At 43.6% G+C, this 20,960-nt stretch overlaps 1 protein-coding gene across 3 annotated transcripts in view; it reads right to left on the bottom strand.

Annotated features, from left to right (window-relative positions):
• HECW1 (HECT, C2 and WW domain containing E3 ubiquitin protein ligase 1) overlaps positions 1 to 20,960 on the bottom strand; it is a 475,998-nt gene that overhangs the window by 39,948 nt on the left and 415,090 nt on the right. For all 3 annotated transcript variants that reach the window (XM_082473396.1, XM_082473395.1, XM_082473397.1), the window contains 5 exons: positions 19,927 to 20,010; positions 19,416 to 19,525; positions 14,380 to 14,500; positions 13,513 to 13,626; positions 12,533 to 12,685 (listed from right to left, as the gene is read on the bottom strand). In XM_082473396.1, coding sequence (XP_082329522.1) covers positions 12,533 to 12,685; positions 13,513 to 13,626; positions 14,380 to 14,500; positions 19,416 to 19,525; positions 19,927 to 20,010 — 582 coding nt within the window. The remainder of the gene's footprint in view (positions 1 to 12,532; positions 12,686 to 13,512; positions 13,627 to 14,379; positions 14,501 to 19,415; positions 19,526 to 19,926; positions 20,011 to 20,960) is intronic.

The following is a 20,960-nucleotide window of genomic DNA, read 5'->3' on the forward strand; positions in this document are numbered from 1 at the left end:
GTGCGACCAGCATCGGGTCCTCAGAAATTGGAGGGCGCATTGAGGGATTCATGTCTAAGACACTTGTTTCTTTCTAATAACGTAGCTAAGCCATTTGTACCAAATGGCATTTTAGTCGTTAGGGATTTAATTTTAAAAATTTACACACACTTGTAATTTTTATATCAATTCATTAATATGCTCATAGATACCTTTTTATTATCATTGGTTTTGTCTCCTTCTGGCCTGGTTGGCTGCTCTCTCCTCATCTCATCTCCTGGGACCCCTGCTGACTAAGATGTATCCTTCCATATTTTTCCTCTAAGTCATTTAATCACATACTAAGTTATTTATATTCACATATCTATATCCATACAGGTACAGGTTTTGCATCATTATTTTTCGGTTTTTAAATTGTGTTGTTCATAGTTTTCTGCTTTTCTTCCCTCAACGATATCTTGAAGAAATCCTCTTCCATCATCTGGTAAGATTCTAATTCAGCTCTTTTACGCCTCATATCATGGTGCAGTGTGGAGCTGCTGTGATGAAGTTAACTGGTCTCTGTTGATGGACACTTGGGTTGCGTCTATATTTGTGTCTTTACAAACGATACTGAAATAAACATCCTGGTATGTTTTGTTAGGGAAGATAGGATAGCTTTTACAAGTTTGCACTGGAGAGCCATGCTGCCTGGGTTGGATTCCTGGCTCTGCCATTTGTTGGCTATGCTACCTTGGGCAAGTACTAAACCTCTATGGGTACCAGTTTCCTCATTTGTAAAATAGGGAGATCATAAGAGGATGTGCAACTCATGTAGAGCTTTTACAGAGATACCTGGCCCATAATAAGGGCTCAATAAATATTAACTGTTATTATAAGAGTCCTTATAGCAGTGCTTTTATTTCTATGAGAGAGATTCATGGGCCAGAGGGTATATGGGTTTAAAAGTTTTAGTATATGTTGTTGATCGTGTTTTTAAAAAAGGCTATCAAAATTCACATTTCTATGGGTGATGGAAGAGAATAAACTTTCACCCATGTCCTCCTGAAAAGAGGTAATAAAATTCTTTTTAATTTTTGCCAATTTGATTGTTATAAAGTGATATATCATAGTTTATTTTACTTAAATATCCCTGGCCACTGATAAAATTGAAATTCTTTTTATGGGTTTGGTGATTATTTGGATTTTTTCTTCTCTGAACAGCTTTTTTCATTTTCTTTGCTGATTTTTCTAGAGTTGTTTCTCCTCTTCTTTTCAAGGTGGAAGAGCTCTTTGAAATCTATGTTGCAGATTTTCAGCCTCTGATTTTCCTGAGTTGCAAAGATTATTTTTCAAAATCAAAGCTTGCCTTTTGCCTTTATTTATGGTATTTTTGCCATAAAAAATATTTTCATTTTTATATATTCAAATATATTTTCCTTTTCTTTGCTAGATTCCAGGGTTCCAATCTTGAGTGAAAAAGCCTCTACCACTCAAAGTTTCCTGAGTTTGTTTTCTGTTCTCAATAATGTTTATTTTCTAGAATATATAGAAAGTCACCTAGAGTTTTTTGAAGAAATCTTACTGTTACATTTTTTTACATGTGCTTTCAAGTTGGAGAGGAATTTAACCTAATTTTTTTTGGTTGTAGAGCCAGTTATATTGGCCTCATTGACTACATAGTCCGTTCTTTTCCAACTGACTTGAACTGCCACCTTAGTCATATAAATCTCGTACATCCTTAGGCCTATTTCTGCATAAGGCAAGTGTTGAAAAAGACTGTTCTCGCTAATTGTTTTGAAAGCTTTACTAGAAGTTTCTCGCAAGTTCTGAAGAAAGTTAGGTTAAGAAGTGGACATAGTCACAACCAGACACGCACATTTTATGGTGACTTCTCAACTAATGTGTGCCCTGAGCCTCTCTAGGGCATTGCTAGGAAGGCTACTCAGATTCAGCCAGAGATGGAACCAGGGAAGCTCTTGTAGGTCCCTAGGAAGGAACCTGGGGGCTGCTATTGGGATGACGTGGCATGGGGGAGCTTATCTGACCCTTGACTCAAATGAAAATGACACACTGCGCTATTCTCTCAGGAGGGGCCCTTGGGGGTTGAAGGGGTTAATTTCGCGATATTGTGGTTTCTACCTACTAATTCAGACTCTGCAGATATAGTAAGGGATATATAAAGTGTGTTATCCATGACTTCTTAAGTTCCATAAAACTCTGCAATTATACTTAATACCCACTTGGCCAAACTCTAAACATGCTCCAAGAAGCCTCCCTCCCTCCTCCCCCTCCTCTTGCTAAATACCTGAAAACAGAAGATTTCTGCCACCCAGGTAGTGTCTGCTTGGAAAGGGAGAGGTCAGAGCAGGGGTAGAAGGACAGGGAGAAGTCTGGTTCACAGTTAGCAAAGGTACTTGGAGATTTTGGCTTGAGAGGTCCCAGGATTTCCGGTTATGATACTAGTAGGGTTAGATCTGTCACCATCACTGACATGAAATGAGCAAACAGACCTTCTGGTGGTTGCACAGAAACTGATTAAACAGCATGAGATTTGAACCCTGGCTTCTGAAAATTCTTCTTACACTGACGATTATGTAAAGAGTGACTCACATCATCATGACTTCTTAAAATGATACATGCTAATATTTAATGAACAGAGCACGCCGACACTCTGGCACTCTCCCTCAAAATAGAGAAGTTCACCTCTTTCAGTTGTTTAGTGCATCTTAGATTTGCTCTGGGAAAAGTGGCATTCAGAATCATTGAAACAGAAAAAGAATTTTCAGTGGTGATTTCAGAGAGAAGATCTAGTACAACTTAAATGATGCTCGACAATGACCCGTTTTTCTGAATTCCAAATATTCTGAACTAAAAATTGAAATGAGATTGAAACTCATCCATCCATCCATCCATCCATCCACCCTCCCTTCTTCCCTCTGTCCCTCCTGTCCTTCTTTCTTTCTTTCCTTCCTTCCACACTTATTTATTGAGTGCCAAGTTTGTGACTAGGAAAGCAAGACCTCAGTCTTTCAGGGGGAGAGACACACAGTAATGAGTTACAAGTATACAATATAAATCTATAAATACAGTTTATTTCAGAGAGTGATAAGTTCTGTCAATAAAATGAATTAAGATGTTAAGTTGGAGAGTTATAAATGGCTGGGCTATTTTAAAATGAGTGCTGAAGGAAGACCCTTAGAGGAGATATTTCGGCTGGAATGTGAATCTTTTCTATTCAAGCATAATGATTAGAAAGTATATGCATTTTGATCTAATCATAATTTATTAGATATAAAAATAAGTTTGGAGCTTTTCACATTTATAGTTTTGTTGTTTATGCCTCCATTAAAAATAGATGAAAGGACTTCCCTGGTGGCGCAGTGGTTAAGAATCTGCCTGCCATTGCAGAGGACACGGGTTCGAGCCCTGGTCCGGGAGGATCTCACATGCCGCGGAGCACCTAAGCCCGTGTGCCACAACTACTGAGCTCACGTGCCACAACTACTGAAGCTTGTGCACCTAGAGCTCGTGCTCTGCAACAAGAGAAGCCACCCCATGAGAAGACTGCGCACCACAACAAAGTGTAGCCCCCGCTCGCCGCAACTAGAGAAAGCCCGCGCGCAGGAACGAAGACCCAACGCAGCCAAAAATAAATAAAATAAAAAAAAAATAGATGAGAACTTTTGACCTGGTATTTTCATATACATCATTTTATGCAAGTGGGAAATTTCATATATGGAACCCCACCACTGTCTATAATCTATCACGAAGTTTTGCTCATTTGCTCACCCTTCTTATGAAATAGCTTTCTGTTACCACTGCTTCTGCCCTAGTTTGATTCTTTATCCTCTGTTCAAAGAACTATTTCAAAGAACTGCCACTTAAAGGACAACCCCATTTCCACTCCAATTCACCTACTTATAACCAGAGTTGACTTTCTAAAATACAGACCTGATCAAGACATTCCTCTGCCCTAAAAAAAATACATCGTCATCATTGTGATAAAATCCAAACTCCCTGGATGCCATTAAATGCACTTCCCTATTTGACACAAGGTGCCTTTACAGCCTTTCTCTTTCTCTATTTTGCAGCCAAATCCAACTGACATCTGCTTGCTCACCTGCCATCCTGCTGTGAATTTCAGGCCCTCTCCCTGGAAGTTTCCTCTCCCCATCTCTGCCAGCCAACTAACTATTCTCACTCATTTTTAAAGCTCCTTGTACCTAATACTTATTACCATGCAATGTGATAAGTTCTATAATAGAGGTACGTATAGCATTTATCACATTGTATTGTAATTCGCCCAATTAAATATCTGACTTTGCCTTAGTGGGGGGCTACAGCCTGACACTGGAGCCAGGTTTTCTGGGTTCCAATCCCAGCTTGGTGACTATCTCTGTGATTTTGGTTATATCTGCACCTTATTTTCTTCATCTGTAAAAGCAGTATACTAAGTAGTATCTGGGCTATAGTGTTGTTAGATGAAAGTATCTAGAACAGTGCTTGGCATGTTTAATAAGTTTTCAATGGGTGTTTTATTGTTTAGTTTTATATTAACTTCTGTATCTCCAGGGACATAAAATCAACATGCAATGGTGATTAAAAGAATAAAAAGATCATCGTATGAGCACCTCACTAATATGCAAATGACAATCATAATCAAAGAATGAAGATATGGAATTTGGAATATTACTTTAAGATTTCTCGGTCAAAGACACATACAATTTAGCAAATGGTAGTATTTCTAGTGGATGGATTGAAAGTTCTGAACGGTAGAGGCTCCTCTGGTTATTTTCAGTCCCTGCTCTACACCCCTCATGGGTTTCCCACAATTTTCTGTCCTGCTCTGTGACCGTGGGGACAGGCTGTTATGGGCTGCAGTAGCTGGAGATCCTGCACCCTCTGTGCATGGTTGGCGTGGCCAATGGGACTGGAGGTTGGAAGAGGGTGTTGTGCTCTTTCCCGGCCCCTCCCAGTGGGGGGCAGGGCTGAGTCCATCTGTGACCACAGCTCCCTTGGGAGGCCCAACGGGGTTCCAGCTCCACCTCCTCTCTCTTACTTGGCATGAGTGTTACCCTTGCTGATTTTGACAGGGTCCTTATCAACTGGGAAAGTCAGCGGTACAAAGGCTGCCACAGTTGCTCCAGGTCTTTGCTCAAAACCTGCCAACCCCCGACTTTAGCAGGAATTAACATAAATCTTTAAGTTAAAGGGTCCAGAGATAAGAAAGGAAGCTACAAACAAACAAACAAAAAACCCAGATGGAACCAGCTGGGACCAAGATGGCAACGAATCTGACCTCCAACAGACCCGGAGTCTCATTAGACACTGATTTTACTACATTAGCATATTAAGTGACACACCTACCAGTGGCCATGATGCGACATTAAGGACCAAAAAAGGATAAGGGCGTGGCACCCCACTCCTTCAGAAAAAGCCCTGCCCCTTCCCCAGTAGACTAATGCATAAGCCCCCCCATCATTAGCCTCATTCCTCCTTCCTTTGTCTTTACTCCTAAAAATTAAATCCCTTTCCTGGTGGGTGAGAAGTTGATCTGTGAACTTAGTTCCTGCTTCTCCATTCTTTGGTTACTGAATAAAGCTTGTGCTGTGCCGTTCTCAGCTTTGGTTTCATTATTTGGCTGCTCCGACCAAACGGAAAAAGAACCCTCCCCTGTTGCTGCAGAGAGCCTGGTGGGGCTAGGGTCCCAGCAGGGTCCATACAACTTTATTGGGTAATACAAATAAGTAATGAAACAGCAATTACAGGAATTCCTTTTAGGCTGACGTTCAAAAAAACAGATTTTTTTTTCCAGTTTACTTAATGTGTGTATATAGAAATGTCACCATATTTATTCATATTAGTATCTCTCAACGCCTGACTAGGAATAAAGGGAAGGAGGTTGAATCGCTATGCCCCATATGCGGGCTTTTGATTTCGGGGCTGTATCCCAGGGTATGCAAAACCCACACACAGGGAGCAGGAAGCAGAGAATTTCAAGTAGCTACAGTCAAAGAGGAGCTAGCAGGGGAAGGACCTGGTGCCAGAGGCCTCTCTGCCCGTCTCTGGGGTAGTGCCTGGTCTGGAGGTGGCAGTGTGAGAGGGGGCGGGCACTGTGTCAGTAACAAGCTGAGTGTGGACCTCGTGCAGAGCTAAGTGCAAAGCTCCCAGGGGACATGCGTGTTTATTGCCGACACTGTAAGGGCTTTAAAACCAGAGATGACAAATAAAAGCGCGACCTTTGAGCAATTAATTGCACGTGGAAGATACGAGCCCTCTGTCTTAACGGCCCTGGTACAAGGAAGTGGCTGGTGTGGCTTGTGGAACAATTCTCACTTATGCACCCAATCGTCAATGAAATGTTATTTTGAACACCTCAAGGTGCCAGGCCTGTGCCAGAGTAAAACAAGACAGACCCATCTCTGCTTTCATGAAGCTTACTCTTTAAAGGGGACACAGACAAAACAGAGTGTGGGACACAAAAGAAGGGCCAGTGAAAAGATAAAGAACCAGAATAATAATTTACAAGATGGCCTCCTCCAGCCATACCCGAGCAATGTTTCCATCCTGGGTGATGCTTAATCCTGTAAAGCTGATCAGTTTTCTCCCTGCTTACTTCTGGTCTGCAGGGCCTCTCTGCAGAGGGAAGAGGAGGGCAGGGGGCAGAAGTCACTCCCCTTCCAGGCGGACTCCTGCCCTGGCCTGTCCTGCATCAGGGACAACTTCTAGCTTTACAATGTCAAGGCTGTGACCGTGATGAGCCCTGTCATCTTCTGGTCTCTGTTTTCTTGTGAGTGATGTGTTGGTCACAGTAAGTGTTGTCTTCCTCACGGCCCACGTGGATCACGGGATGAAGGGTCCCAGGGGGGAGTGAAGAAGGAAGGAGGGCCAGGCGCCCACATCTGAGATCAGCCGCAGCCTTGCCCACCCTGCCGGTGGGGAGTGGCACCCGGTTGGGTAACAGAACTGAGAACTCGGGAGTCAGGTTTCCTCAGTGGCATTGACCCCTGGCTGCAGGAACCACAGTGACAAAGCCTCAGGCAGGGGCCTCAGCACCCACTTGCTGCCCACACTTTGTGTAAGGCCCGGAGTGACTTCATTCAGGTGTCGAGCCCTCCTGCGTGCCCTTTGCCAAAATGGCCCAGCACTCAGGGGCGCTCAGTTTCCTTGTTAAAACCATGTGCCCCAAGGTGCAGGATGGCTTGTAGGAAAATACACAGAAGGAATAACTGCAGCATTACCATCTGGTTGAGACGCCCACAGCCAAGCAGGGCTTCCCATTCAAAGCTAAAGCAGGCTCGTACCCAGTGGCTCAAGTTCTCTCTGTGTGGCAGTGACGCCCAAAGGAAACCCTCTTCCTTCCCCCAGGACCTCTGAAGCACTGATGAGACAAGAGTCGGACCCCACGTGAGGGTCGTGGTACCATCTGGGACCACTGCTGGCTCTGCATCCTGGCTTTTCTGCCAGCCCAGGGCTCAGGGGACTGAAGTTCAGAGTCAGAGCCTCGGATCAGAGGGGAGGCCCCGGCTCACTTCATAACAATTCATCATCCAATGTTGAGCTAAAAGGGAGCTCTCACCTGCGTGAGCTCTGTTCAGATTGCTAGTTGCTCAGAAAGGTACCTGCCATTTTGCTTCCGGGCTACACAGCAAATATTCTCAACATGAGCGGGAACCTTAGAGGGTGAAAGTCCTCACGTCCTTTCCTTTGCAAAGACTGAGGGTAACTAGCACCTCTGGGCCAGGCACTACGGGCCTTTGACCTTCATAAAGGATCCATCCAGAGAACTTTGCTAATTCTTAAAACATCCCTGTGGTTTCCTTCCTCCAAGCGCTGAAGTGTAACAGACATACTGACATGGCCTGCTCCAGCCAGAGATGGTCAGAGACAGCAGAGTCAGGACGAAAGAAAGCAGGGGCTGGGCAGTTGGCGAGGTGCCTTCCCTGGTGGAAAGTGACTGAGCAGGCCAGAAGTCCAGCGTTTCTCCTGTGCTTTTCATCAGGCCTTTGCCTGTGGCCTTCCCTTGCGTCTGTGCTGAGACACGCTGGATCCCAAGGTTTCCTCCAGAACGCTGGGTTCCCTTCACGCCGCCAGGGCGCTTACCCCCATGAACCTCTGCCACCATCCAAACGCAGCTCCCTTGGTCATCTGAACGCTCTCCCTACCCTGATGTGCTAAGCTCTGTCCTCCCAATCCTGGGCTCTGAACCCCTGGGGACCCTTGCTATTGCCTGCACACCTCCTCTGGCCTCCAGCTTCTCAGACTGCCTTCTTCCCTCTCAGCAGGTCCTCGTCGGAGCACCTCCTTCTCTGTCCCATTCCTCCCAGGCTGAGCGCTCTGGCCACTCCTCCTTCTTTTTTTAAAAAAAATATTTATTTATTTATTTGGTTGCGTCGAGTCTTAGTTGCGGCTCGCGGGCTCCTAAGCTGCGGCTCGCCGGTTCCTTAGTTGTGGCATGCGAACTCTTAGTTGCGGCATGCATGTGGGATCTAGTTTCCTGACCAGGGATCGAACCTGGGCCCCCTGCATTAGGAGCGTGGAGTCTTAACCACTGTGCCACCAGGGAAGTCCCTGGCCACTCCTTAGCTCCCCCCCCAGGGACCTTTTGCTCTGCCCGCCCTTGACACATCAGCATGGTCCACCTCTCTGCGAGCTCCCATCTCCTCCCATGGCTGAGCCACTCCAGCTGTGTTGGTATCTCTCAAACTCAGTTTCCAGCCCAGCTCCCCAGGGCCATATTCCAGTTACATACTAATATATCCGTGTGTATTTATAAGGGAACCTGCAAATTCTACGTGTCAGAGGGTGAATTCCTCATCTTTCCTCTAAGTATCATCTATTTCACATAACTCCCATCACAGTGAATGGTTGCAATCCATCGCATGGTGCAACCAGGAACTTTGAACTTATTCTATATTTCTCTCTCCCCTTCACCTCAACATTAAACCAGTGAGCCAACTAGTTCAGTCTCTTCTCCCTCCGAGAAGTTCCCAAAGTCAGTCCCCTCCTCTCTCAGACCCCACCTCTGCCTCAGTTTTGACCATCTGTTTCTCCCCATGACGTATCAACAGCTTCAGAGCTGGTCTCGGCTCTTTCCAGCCTTCCCTCCTCAAAAATTTCCCCACATTACAGCAAGATTTACTTTTTGAAAACACAAATCCAACGATAGCATTCTCCCTATGGGATGAGACCATCTGCCTCTCTCTTCGTCTCCAGCCTTATTCCCACCACAACCCCAAAGGCCATTCTTGGCTCTGATCCACCTACACTGCTTGCCGAAGGCTCTATTCCCTCCCACGCCTTTCGAGTCTTGCTTCCAATACTGGATCCTCAAAACGTCTTTTCTCCCCTTCTCTGCCTAGTCTCCTACTCAACTGTCCCTTAAGACTTGGCTCGTATACCCACTCTCTTTAGAAAAAAAAAAAAAAAAGATGGCACAATTATCCCCTCTTTTTATGAGATCCTCTGGTTTCACTTCCCACTCCCCCATCCCTTGCCTTGAGCTGAGTGAGACATTTTCCCTTGTGATTTAATACAATTCCCAAGCTTATATTTGCATCTCAGGGGCGCTCTCTCTCTCTCTCAAACACACACACACACACACACACACAAACACACACACACACACACACACACACGTACGTGTATTATGTATGCATAACCTGGCATTTAAGATATTATAGTGGAATTATTGATTTACTCACATGCTCCCCCCTTGAGGGGGGAGATCTCATTCACTTCTTCTTTGTATTCTCCTAGCACATAGCACATGCTTGATTTACAATTGCTTAATTAATGAAGGTATCCCACAACACCCAGCATAGTCCTTCCTATATGCTACAGTATTTGATGAAAATATTTCCTGACTCTAATTCATGACCTTCAAGACACCATCTTAAATTTCATGCTCACAGACTAAGAGAATTAAGGGATTATATGAAGTATACTCTGTGTACATATATATTCTTGTGGCATGGGGTACGGCACTCTCCACCGCTGGAGTGAACCCTGCCTGAAAGTGACTAAGTTAGATGTAGCCTTCAATTCTCATTCCTAAGTCCCCTCAGTGGCCACTTCCTGCTCCGCCTGCCCCATCTACGTGTTTCTGCCTCCCAGGTTTCATCATCCACTTATTTGATAAGTTACAGGAAAAGGAACAACAAAGGCCACATTTGCTTCTTCACCTGTGGAGAGTCAAGAGACCCACTGTAACACTTGATGCAGACACGCCTGCTTCAGCTCAAGAACTTAAGAGCTGACACATGCAAATCAGTGAAGTTAGAACACACCCTCACACCATACATAAAAATAAACTCAAAATGGCTTAAAGACTTAAATACAAGACATGACATTATAAACTCTTAGAAGAGACCATAGGCAAACATTCTCTGACATAAATCGTACCAATGTTTTCTTAGGCCAGTCTCCCAAGGCAATAGAAACAAAAGCAAAAATAAACAAATGGTACCTAATCAAACTTACAAGCTTTTGCACAGCAAAGGAAACCATAAACAAAATGAAAAGACAATCTACGGACCGGGAGAAAATATTTGCAAATGATGTGACCAATAAAGGCTTAATTTCCAAAATATACAAACAGCTCATACAACTCAATAACAAAAAAGCAAACAACCCAATAAAAAAATGGGCAGAAGACCTAAAGAGACATTTCTCCAAAGAAGACATCCAGATGGCCAGTAGGCATATGAAAAGATGCTCAATATCACTAATTATTAGAGAAATGCAAATCAAAACTACAATGAAGTACTAACTCACAATGGTCAGAATGGCCATCATTAAAAAATCTACAAATAACAAATGCTGAATGGGGTGTGGAGAAAAGGGAACCCTCCTACACTGTTGGTGGGAATGTAAGTTGGTGCAGCCACTATGGAGAACGGTACGGAGGTTCCTCAGAAAACTAAAAATAGAACTACCATATGATCCAGCAATCCCACTGCTGGGCATATACCTGGACAAAACTATAATTCAAAAAGATACATGCACCCTTATGTTCATAGCACACTATTTACAATAACCAAGACATGGAAACAACCTCAGTGTCCATCAACAGATGAATGGAAAAAGAATATGTGGTACACACACACACACACACACACACACACACACACACACACACACACACACTGGAATACTACTCAGCCATAAAAAAGAATGAAATAATGCCATCTGCAGCAACATGGATGGACCTAGGGATTATCATACTAAATGAAGTAAGTCAGAAAGAGACAAATACCATATGATATCACTTATATGTGGAATCTAAAATATGACACAAATGAACATATCTACGAAACAGAAACAGACTCACAGACATACAGGACAGATTTGTGGTTGCCAAGGGGGAGATGTGGACGTGGAGGGATGGATTGGGAGTTTGGGATTAGCAGATGAAAACTATTATATATAGAATAGATAAGCAACAAGGTCTTACTGTATTGCACAGGGAACTATGTTCAATATCCTATGATAAACCATAAAGGAAAAGAATATGAAAAAGAAAAAAATATATATCTGAATCACTTTGCTGGAAAGCAGAAATTAACACAATGTTGTAAATCAACTATACTTCAATAAAATAAATTCTAAAAAATGAAAAAAAACAAAAAAAGAACTTCAAAGCTGAGAGTGTTTGGAGAGAGAGGTCATGGGCTGTAGCTGGCAGCTGTAGCAGACGTGGGTTGTTCTGTTGCCATAAAACCAAAATATGGCGATTTGGGCCATACGCCCAGCAGGCCCAGGTGTCACCTGAGAAGCTCCCTTCACCAGCAGCCCCATGACACATCATCAATAAGCAATGTCAGAAAAGAACTCACATCAGCAGTTTCCGAGACTTGTTTCCCTCCTCATGGCAGGAGCTCCTGCAGTGAAGTCAGGGGTACTTTTCAAGTCAGGTGTGGTGGTGACACAGTAGGAAAGTGCAGGCATCCTAGATGTCCCATGCAGCTTTCTGGAGACTTCTAACACCCATATCTGAGGTATCTCACCCACAGAACTACACAGAATTGACTGATACTGATCTTCTTACTCATTTCAGTAAGTGGCAATTGATGTCTCAAGAAGAGAGGACCAAAGAGATACTGGATTTTCAAGTCAGAAGGATGCTGAGAGATCATCTGACCCAACAGACTTATTTTACAGCAAGATGCAAAAGCTGATGGCCACAGTGTGAAAGCCATTGGTCCAAATCAGAGAATTTCCTACAAATACCTTCAAGAAGCCTCTGCAGGGGACTCTTAGGATTTTAGTAGAATTATCAACATTCAGAACCTATGTCTACTTACCTTCGCGTCTCCTCAGAAGGCAATGACAGTATCTTACATCAATTTGCGGTTGATAGGAAATTTGTATGTCTTTAGTAATTTATTTTGTATTCTGAGTGAAGACTGGCAGAGAACCTTCGCTCTAGTGCCTTGTTATTCACTCCCATCAGCCCTCATGATATCGGGCCGCTGCTCCAAACACAGTGGTCCTCAAGAAACACCACTGTCTTCTGACTAAGAAAGACCAGAACTTTCCAACACGAGAATGTAAATATTCCAGCTCTTACCATTCAAGATGGTTTTCTACAAACGCAGACATGGGGCTGATCTGCACGGTGTAGGTGTCATTGGCGGAGTACTCGAAGAGTCCGTAGTAAGGGTTGAAGAGCTCCTGAGACAAAAGGAAGAAGAACTCTCGCGAAGGACCACTGTAGTCCAGGCTGCAAAGGAAGCAGAGGCCCGGGAAGCTCATTACGTGCGAGAGGCGGGGGACCTGTCCCTACGCAGGGGCTGGCTTGCCCTTTCAGAGTCAGTGCTGGGAAAGCAGAGAGCAGCCTCTGCTCTTTACAGTGGATCCCAAGGGAAGTATACTTTGCTGTAGAAAATGAGAATGCAGTGATTGGTTTGGGGATGATGTCCTTACTAGATGGCCATGCACCAATGCTTACGGCAGTGTTCCTTAACCTTTGTCCTCGATCATATGATACCTTTTGGATAAAAGGTATGATATGGCCCATTCAAAACCGGGACTTCATTGTGGGAGGTACAAAAGAATTTCCTGTGATGGTGCATGAGTGCATATGTATGAATTGAAAACACTTTCAAGTTCATTCTGCTATGCCCTCCTGGGTGGGCTTGCCCTCCACGGTTGAGATGGCTTGCCAAGAAATCACTGAAATTATATGAAAAATTTGGTATGTAGTTATATACGTGCACTCTTGGGGGAAGAGTTCTTTGATCAGAAACTCAGAAGGGTATTCACTTGAGAAAGTAAAGATGCAGTAGTTTAGGTCTGTATTTTTGGCTTATACTTTGACCATGTGACCTCAGACTCTAGAACATGCCAATCATCTTAGGCTTTTAGAGAACATGAAACCTAAAGATTGGCAACACCTGGAGAGAAAGGCCTCCTGGGAGGACATGATCAGAATCACCGTGGGGCAAAGGCTTAGAGACATCCTGCTTCTTCTTGAGAAGAATCACCCAGGATCTGGGGTTTCTGGTCTACCCACACTAAGGTGTCTCCATAAAAGTGCTGGTGCCTCACCCCTCCTCTCCAACAAAGGTGATGTAGAGCTTGTTTCGCTGGAGCTCCTTCCGGGAGTAGGCCATAACCTGATTGAAGGTTCCCTCCAACAGGTGGTCTCGCCGAATGATGAGCCTGGAAAGGAGAAGAAGTCATGTGGGTGGTGAGCGGGTGCTCGGGCTCCGATGTTAGGGAGTGTTCTAGGCGAGCTGTGGGGACCCAGGCTGATGGTCTCATTGCCCAGCCTCTCCAACAAGATATAGATTCCGTCAGTTCAGCTATGGCCTTATGTTGACACTCTTTTCAAAACCATGAAAGCACGAGGACAACATGTGCACTTTCATAATGGGACACATTCCATCAAGTTGGACTACCTTTAGGATTCTTTTTGATCAATTCCAAAAAGAATCTCTTAAGTTGGATTCCTGAGTTTGGGTTTGGCTTTTCAAGATGAAAATAATAAACCCAAAGTGGAAAAAGACCACGACTCTTTACTTAGATCCGAAGATCAAAGCTATTTGACTAATGAGTAGGTAAATTTGTCCCAAGAATATGTAAAGGGAAACATACGATTTTTTAATTTAGTTCAAGATTCCTTGTTTTCTGAAAAGGTCTACCATTGATTTTATACATGGTTTTGTTTGAAATCTACTTTTCTTTCTCCCTCTCCTTCCCTTCTCTTCTCTTCCCTTCCTGCCTCCCTTCCATTTCTTAACTTCCTTTCTTCTTTCTTTCCAACTTCCTAACTTTTTCTTTCCTCCGTTCTATGAACATGACTGATACTACACCATGGTATCCAATCTCCAAACATATATTACCAAGTTATGGGGGAGAAAAGGATAGAAACATCTACCATCTGAGTTCAGTGCCAAGCACTGGAGCACTCACTTAATTTTCCCTGGACCCTGACCAAATCCTTTGGCTTCCAGTTTTCGGTAGAAATTGCGGAGCTTGGCCTCAAAGTCTCTCCTGTAGGGTGAAGGGGCTCTTGCACTGGCTCTCTGTAAACCTGCAGAGAGAAGCACACAGGCTGAAGGTCATCATTTTTTATTGAAGAACAAATATGCAGGGCAACGGAGGAGGAAGGGCCAACCAGAGGCACATTCCTGCGTCTTCTCCAAGACGTTTCCCTTGATTTCTATCACTCCCTCAGTTACTTTTATAATAAACAGGTATAATATAATAAAGAGAAGACTGAATGCTGATGACAATAAATATTTATGTCTTCCACTCCATTTCAAGTTGTATTTCTCTTCAGAATACCTCGAGGAGCATATTTCTTGGCTTAGTTATGCTTGAATATTCTAAAACAACATAAACCAAACTAGACTCTTGTAAGTTACTAGATTATAAGAAGTGGTTGTAACTATAATGAAGCAACTAGGATTGTAATATATGTGTACTTTGTACTTCTCTAACTATATTGAGGCTAAAATAAATATACATGTCCATTAGGCCCCAGAGCATGCAGGAGTTTATATCAGATTACCTTGCACTATAAAAGCAAAATTAATAATATTATTAATAATAATTCCTTACTCTTTACAAAAGAGAGTTTTTGTATCACCTAGAGTGCTTTGTAGATGCTTTATTATCTTTATATACCTTTTAATGAAAAAAGGAATGGAAAAAATAACATTCTTCTCCAAGTTTCACAGATGGCTATGATCATGGTTTGCCCCTTCAATACCTATTTATTAGTTTATATTCCAGGTACTGAATTTATAATCTAGATAAAACTGATATAACCAAACTCACAGAAATGAGAATATAATTATAAGTTGAGATGATTCCTACCCATGAAGGATAGGAACTTAGTTCTTTGAGATCACAGAATACTCTGGCCAAGTTCAGGAAGGCTTCCCTGGGGAATAGCTGAAGAATAAGTAGGCATGAATTAGATTGAGTGAGTTAGGAAGGGCTTCCACTTAACTTAAGAGAAGAGATGAGCTGGGAGAAGAGCAATCTAGGTAGCGGACCAGTACATGCAAAGGTACCGTGACAGGATGGAAAATGGTGCTCCAGTTTATCTGGAGCATAGCGTGTGAGGACCAGAGTGATGCAAAACAAGGCTTGAGAGGTGGGCGGGAGACAGATCAAACAGGATAAGGTACACTGTGTTAAGCAATTTTGTTTAATGTTAAGCACAACAGGAAAGCCATTGTGTGGGGACCAACGTGATGTGTCTTGAGTTATGAAAACCTTAGTCTTTCTGCAGTAGAGAGAAAACACCAGAGAGGCCCAGAGTGGATTTAGACAGCCTGCATTGCACTAGGGTGGTGTCAGTGGAGATGAGAAATGGGACTACATCGAAAAAAAGAAGAAGAAGATAGATTGGAGATGTGTTTAGGAGGCAATGAACTGGATATTGGTAGTGAGGCCAAGGTGGGTTTCAGACATCATAATGGAATGGCCTGTGGTGACATTCACTGAGATGGGGACAAATGGAAGAAGCACAGATGGGTGAGATCACAAGTTTGGTCTTTGTTGGCAGTACGTTTGAATGCTTGATTGGAAAAAGACATAGCTTGAGAGAGAGGAGAAAAAAACCTGGCACAGAGTCTTGAGGATGGTAGGAAGGGAAGGATGAGTCTGCAAAGGTGGCCAAAGACGTACATGAAATGCCTACAGCTTGTGTCCCAGAAGCCAACTGAAGAGGTGACTTAAGGGGAGGAGCCATCAGTAGTGTTAAGTGTGGCTGAAAGATCAGGAGGAGGGCTGAGAATTACCCATAGGACTGGGTGCCCAGAGCTTGCTGCGACCTTAGTGAAGACACCCCCTCTAATGCACAGGTGTGAAGGGGGAGAGGGAAGTGGCAGCCTTGGTAGGCTTGTAAGATAGGCAGCAGGCATTTGAGACAGTTTGTGTCTAAGGGCTTCAATTTTCTCAGTGAAGGAAGAAGGCACGTCATTTGCCAGGAGAGACCCAGGGGTTGGAAGTTTGAGAGGAGTGGCAACGTTTGAAATAGAAGTAGAGAAGTGCATATGTTTACCACTGAAATGTGGTTGAATTTTCTTGGGTGTTTAAGGTCCATGTGAGGTGGAGAGATGACTAATTTATAATTGATAATCTGCCTTGTCAGGTGAATTTGCCCAAGAATGCCTGACTACAGATGTAAGGGAAGCAGATAGTAAGGTGATCTAGGAGTGGAACTCTGTAAATGAAATGGAGAGGATCGGGGAGCTCAGGGCATTGTCAAGAAATGATGAACCAGGGAGTCTATGCTGGATGAGGGAGAGGCAGTTAGAAAGGAGAGGCGTCCGTGAACTGGAGGTCCTGATGAGGGCACAGGGTGGTATCAGGAAGAGCAGCTGAATAAGCACGTTGGATGGGAGTAGGACGCTTGAGTCAGTGACTTCAGAGATGACAACAAGGCAGGAAGGGGACTGTGGGACTGGTGGAGGGGGAGGAGGAGGAGGGGGAGGGGGAGGAGGGGGAGGGGAGGGGGAGGGGGAGGGGAGGGGAGGGGAGGGGGAGGAGGGGAGGAGGGGAGGGGGAGGAGGGGAGGAGGGGAGGAGGGGGAGGGGAGGGGGAGGGGGAGGGGGAGGAGGTCAGGGCAGACAAGGAAGCCCAGAAACTGGGAGGCCAAGGAACTGCACGGGTGCCCTTGTGGATGCTGATGTCATCCAGGACGGTGGAAGGACTTGGGGAGGAGAGGGAGACTGTGAGACGGGTGCCACAGTCTTTAAGAATGAGAAAAAGGTCGGTGGATGACAGCAACTAGGAGGAGAGATACAGCTGATGATCTGTGTTAGCAAGGAGGCACACAGGGCACCAGCGGCACCAGTCTCACCAGCGAGTCCTGCAGCATCTGAGGTGTGGGGGGAACCAACAGCCACCACTTGAAAAGGAAAGAGTCTCTGCTGAAATACCACGTTTCAGGATATAGGTAGAACTAGAATACAAGTCTGTAGGTGCAAGTGTAATTTTCTGCCATCAGATTACAGTATATTTTATAATACAACTTTCATTACTGCTGGTACTACCACTAGGGCCCATGGTCACTATGATGCATTTTTCTAATAATTTAAGCTTTACAAAGTGCTTTGGCATGTATGATTCACTATGTTGCCCCAGGTAAATGTCATAAAGGTCTAGAAAAATGGGAATTGTAAAGTTTAACTTCAAAATACCTGGCTTACATAGTCTAGGACCCCAAGGTCAAAGCTAGGAGAGTAAAGAGTTAAGCACTTTGACAACATGAATTGGATGATTCTTTGCGTTCATGGTGTCAGTAATGTCTGTATCAGGAAGGTTGATTCCTTTTATAAAACCTATCCAAATAACTCGCAGTTAGCAAGTAACTCCTTATACTCCCTTATTTTTTCTATTTGCAGTATGATATCTCCCCCGTGTAATGATACTCTGCATACCAAAGGTACGTAGACACTCTACTGCCAAAGGTTTGGACCAAGATGTAGACACATTATCAGGCTGGGACCATCTCTACAACAAGATGGCAGATCATCATGCAGACCAACAGGTCCCCCAGATGGAAGGCTCTGCTCCCCAGAAGGAAGTCATCCTGTGCACACTGGAAACAACTGATTGTCCTGATGCTGGCTCTGACAAAGCTCCTGGTCCTCCTTTTCCCAAGCCGTGTCATCTCAGCTATGCTGTATGTCAGACGCAGCACACGTGGGACATTTCCTCAGCAATGTTACTGATACACTTGTTTGGAGAAAGGCATAACAAGGAGATACTGACTTAAAAACAGATTTTAGGAATTAGCGAAACCACCTCTAAGAGAGAGTTCTGAACAACATGATGGGGGTCATTCTGAACAAATGAAAAGGTTTCTAGTTTTAGAGACCTATGGCAGTATTGAGTGACACTAGCTGAATGAGACATCCCTTCTGGGGGACAGAGCATATTGCTAAATTCTGTTTTTCTTCTCCATTTCCCCCCGGCTTCAAAAGCCAAGTTTGAACTCTAACTCTGGAGGTCATAAGATAAGAAGTTACTAGATTTTTCAACTAACTTCCTTTACTAAATTTTAAAGTTATAAAAATAGATTTGGGTTTGTCACAAACACCCATGACAATGTGATCTTGTAAACCAAGACAATGGGGAAAAACGCTTCAATATCTGGATCCCATTTGGGAGTACAGATTTGACTGAAGCTAATTATCTTGATGAACCCAGGAAATACTAGCTTCTTTTTTCGCTGAACAGTTCAATATATATCTCCTCATTTGGAATGGAAAATACCCACAAAGAATATCATGAGTTCTAATTCTAAATTCATTCTAATACACAAAGAAAACTTTAGGGAAACAATTTCACATCACGTTAAAAACTTCTTTGGCATCTTCATGGGGGCATAATGGTGGTCCCTAGTAAGCATGTAACCTAGTAACTCCTTTACAACTTAACAAAAAGTTACTCAAATTGGTATCTAATAACATTCTGATTCATGAGGCAGAATGTTCCAGAAAGTGCTCTTCCCTTGTAAATGCCCAGAGAGTGTGTTTTAGAACAAAACAGCAATTTAGAGCAGGGGTCCGCAGACTTTTTCTGTAAAGGGCCAGATGGTAAATATTTTAGGTTTTTGGGGCCATACGGTCTCCATCGCTACTACTCAGCTCTGCTGTTGTAGCATGAAAGTTGACACAAAATATATAGATAAACGGGTGTGGCTGGGTTCCAATAAAATTTTATTGATAGACACCGAAACATGAATTTCATATAATTTTCATGTCATGAAATATTGGTTTAGTGAAAAATGTTTCCAAATCATTTAAAAATGCACAACACATGATAGCTTGGGGTCATTACCAAAACAGGTGGCACTGTGTCAACACCCAACTTAGTGTGCAGATGATCAGAAAATTGAGAGGGGACTAAGGGAGAGAGGGCACGTTCATCAGGTGGAAACACAGGTGGCCACTTGCAGGAGACAGAATGACAGACCCTCAAGTTACCTGGGGAGTTCTGAGGTGAGGAGCAGGGTGAAGAGCGGGGAGAGAAGCTGTACCCAGGGTGGAAGGCAGCCTGCAGGGGGACATAGGACATAATCTCTTCTTCAAAGAGACTGCAAAGTAAAAAAAAAAATTAAAAAGTTAGTTCTCTGTCCATAAGAGAACGTTCACAAATTGGGGTAAGAGTGGTTACAATTCTCACGAGACAACGAAAGCACTTAGATTCACTTAGATGGGCACATCCCGGCACGCAAACTCTCCCTGTTATTTTAAACCCTAATTAATCCTACAACAAGGTCTCCATCAAGTACCATATGTAGCTCTTGATACCCCAGTCTTACATGTAGAGAAAGAGGTGAATAGCAGGTATAAGGGTGGGAGCCCTACTTCAGTTGCAGCCGCTAGAATATTCTAGAACAAGCAACGAGTGTTTCAGTCTGGGCTGTCCTGGAGAACTGCCCAGAGCAGCTTTTCCAGTTGCTTTTCCAGAACTGTTTCAGGCTCAGCCCCTTACCTCAGCAAAATGACTAGATCTGCATCACAGGACAACTTTTCAAGCCCATGATTACCCTCGGTCCGAATGTAATGGATTTTCTCCCTAGAATAATGTGGGAAGGAAAATAAGAATTACACACCGATGCATAAGTTAAGGAATGAACCCCATTCTGATCCCCCTTTCTCTTCCAATAGGGCTGAACAGTGATGTTCTAATGTCCAGAGTATTTCGAGGTATTTAAGTTCATATTGCAGGTTCCCATGATGCTCTCCAAGGGATCACCTTTCCTCAGACTCACACGGGGACAGAAGCCAAGGAGCACAACACAGGTAGGTCCTCAGAGAGCCACACAGTTGGTAGTGGAGCTGGGGAGGACTGTTGTGGGTTCATGGCATCTTGGAAGCCATGGGAAGAAAGAGTGACGAGGTGTCTCCTGAGAAACTTTATGCCTGATGGAAAATGAATTAACTCCACACTGGGTCCAGAGAGGGTCTGGCCCCAGAATACATGAGAGTCTCCCAGGTCAATTTGAGTATAGGCATCAATTTCTCTCTGTTTAATTACAACTCATGCATTCTGACTTTTTCACAACCTCCAACTCCAACCTGGCAAAATGATTCCAATAAGTCTATGGATAAATAGCGTTTCTTTTGATCAAATGAACTTTGTAATGTGCTTCTCTGACATTCACATATTCAAAGATTACAAACACTATGGCGAAGAATCATTCCCTTGTAGGTATGCTTCAAAGAAGTTAAAAGTTTTCCCCCTTTCTTGAAGAGATGCAGCAGAAATCTGAGAAGACTTACGGATTGATTTTTTAAAAATATTTCACTTTTTTCTTTTTTTGTTTAAGTTTTTGAGATGCTTTTAGAGTCACATGTACTTGTAAGAAATTAATAAAGAGTGGTCTAGTATACCCTTTAATCAGTTTCCTCTAACGAAAGATTAAAAATAAATCTATTAATAAAAATACTGTAGATACAACTTTTTTCTCTCTCTGATTATAGTAACGTGAATCCAAATCTTCATCATAACTTGCATATTTCCAG

This window comes from Balaenoptera physalus (assembly GCF_965194825.1).
Source record: "Balaenoptera physalus genome assembly, chromosome: 8".
NCBI lineage: Eukaryota > Metazoa > Chordata > Mammalia > Artiodactyla > Balaenopteridae > Balaenoptera > Balaenoptera physalus.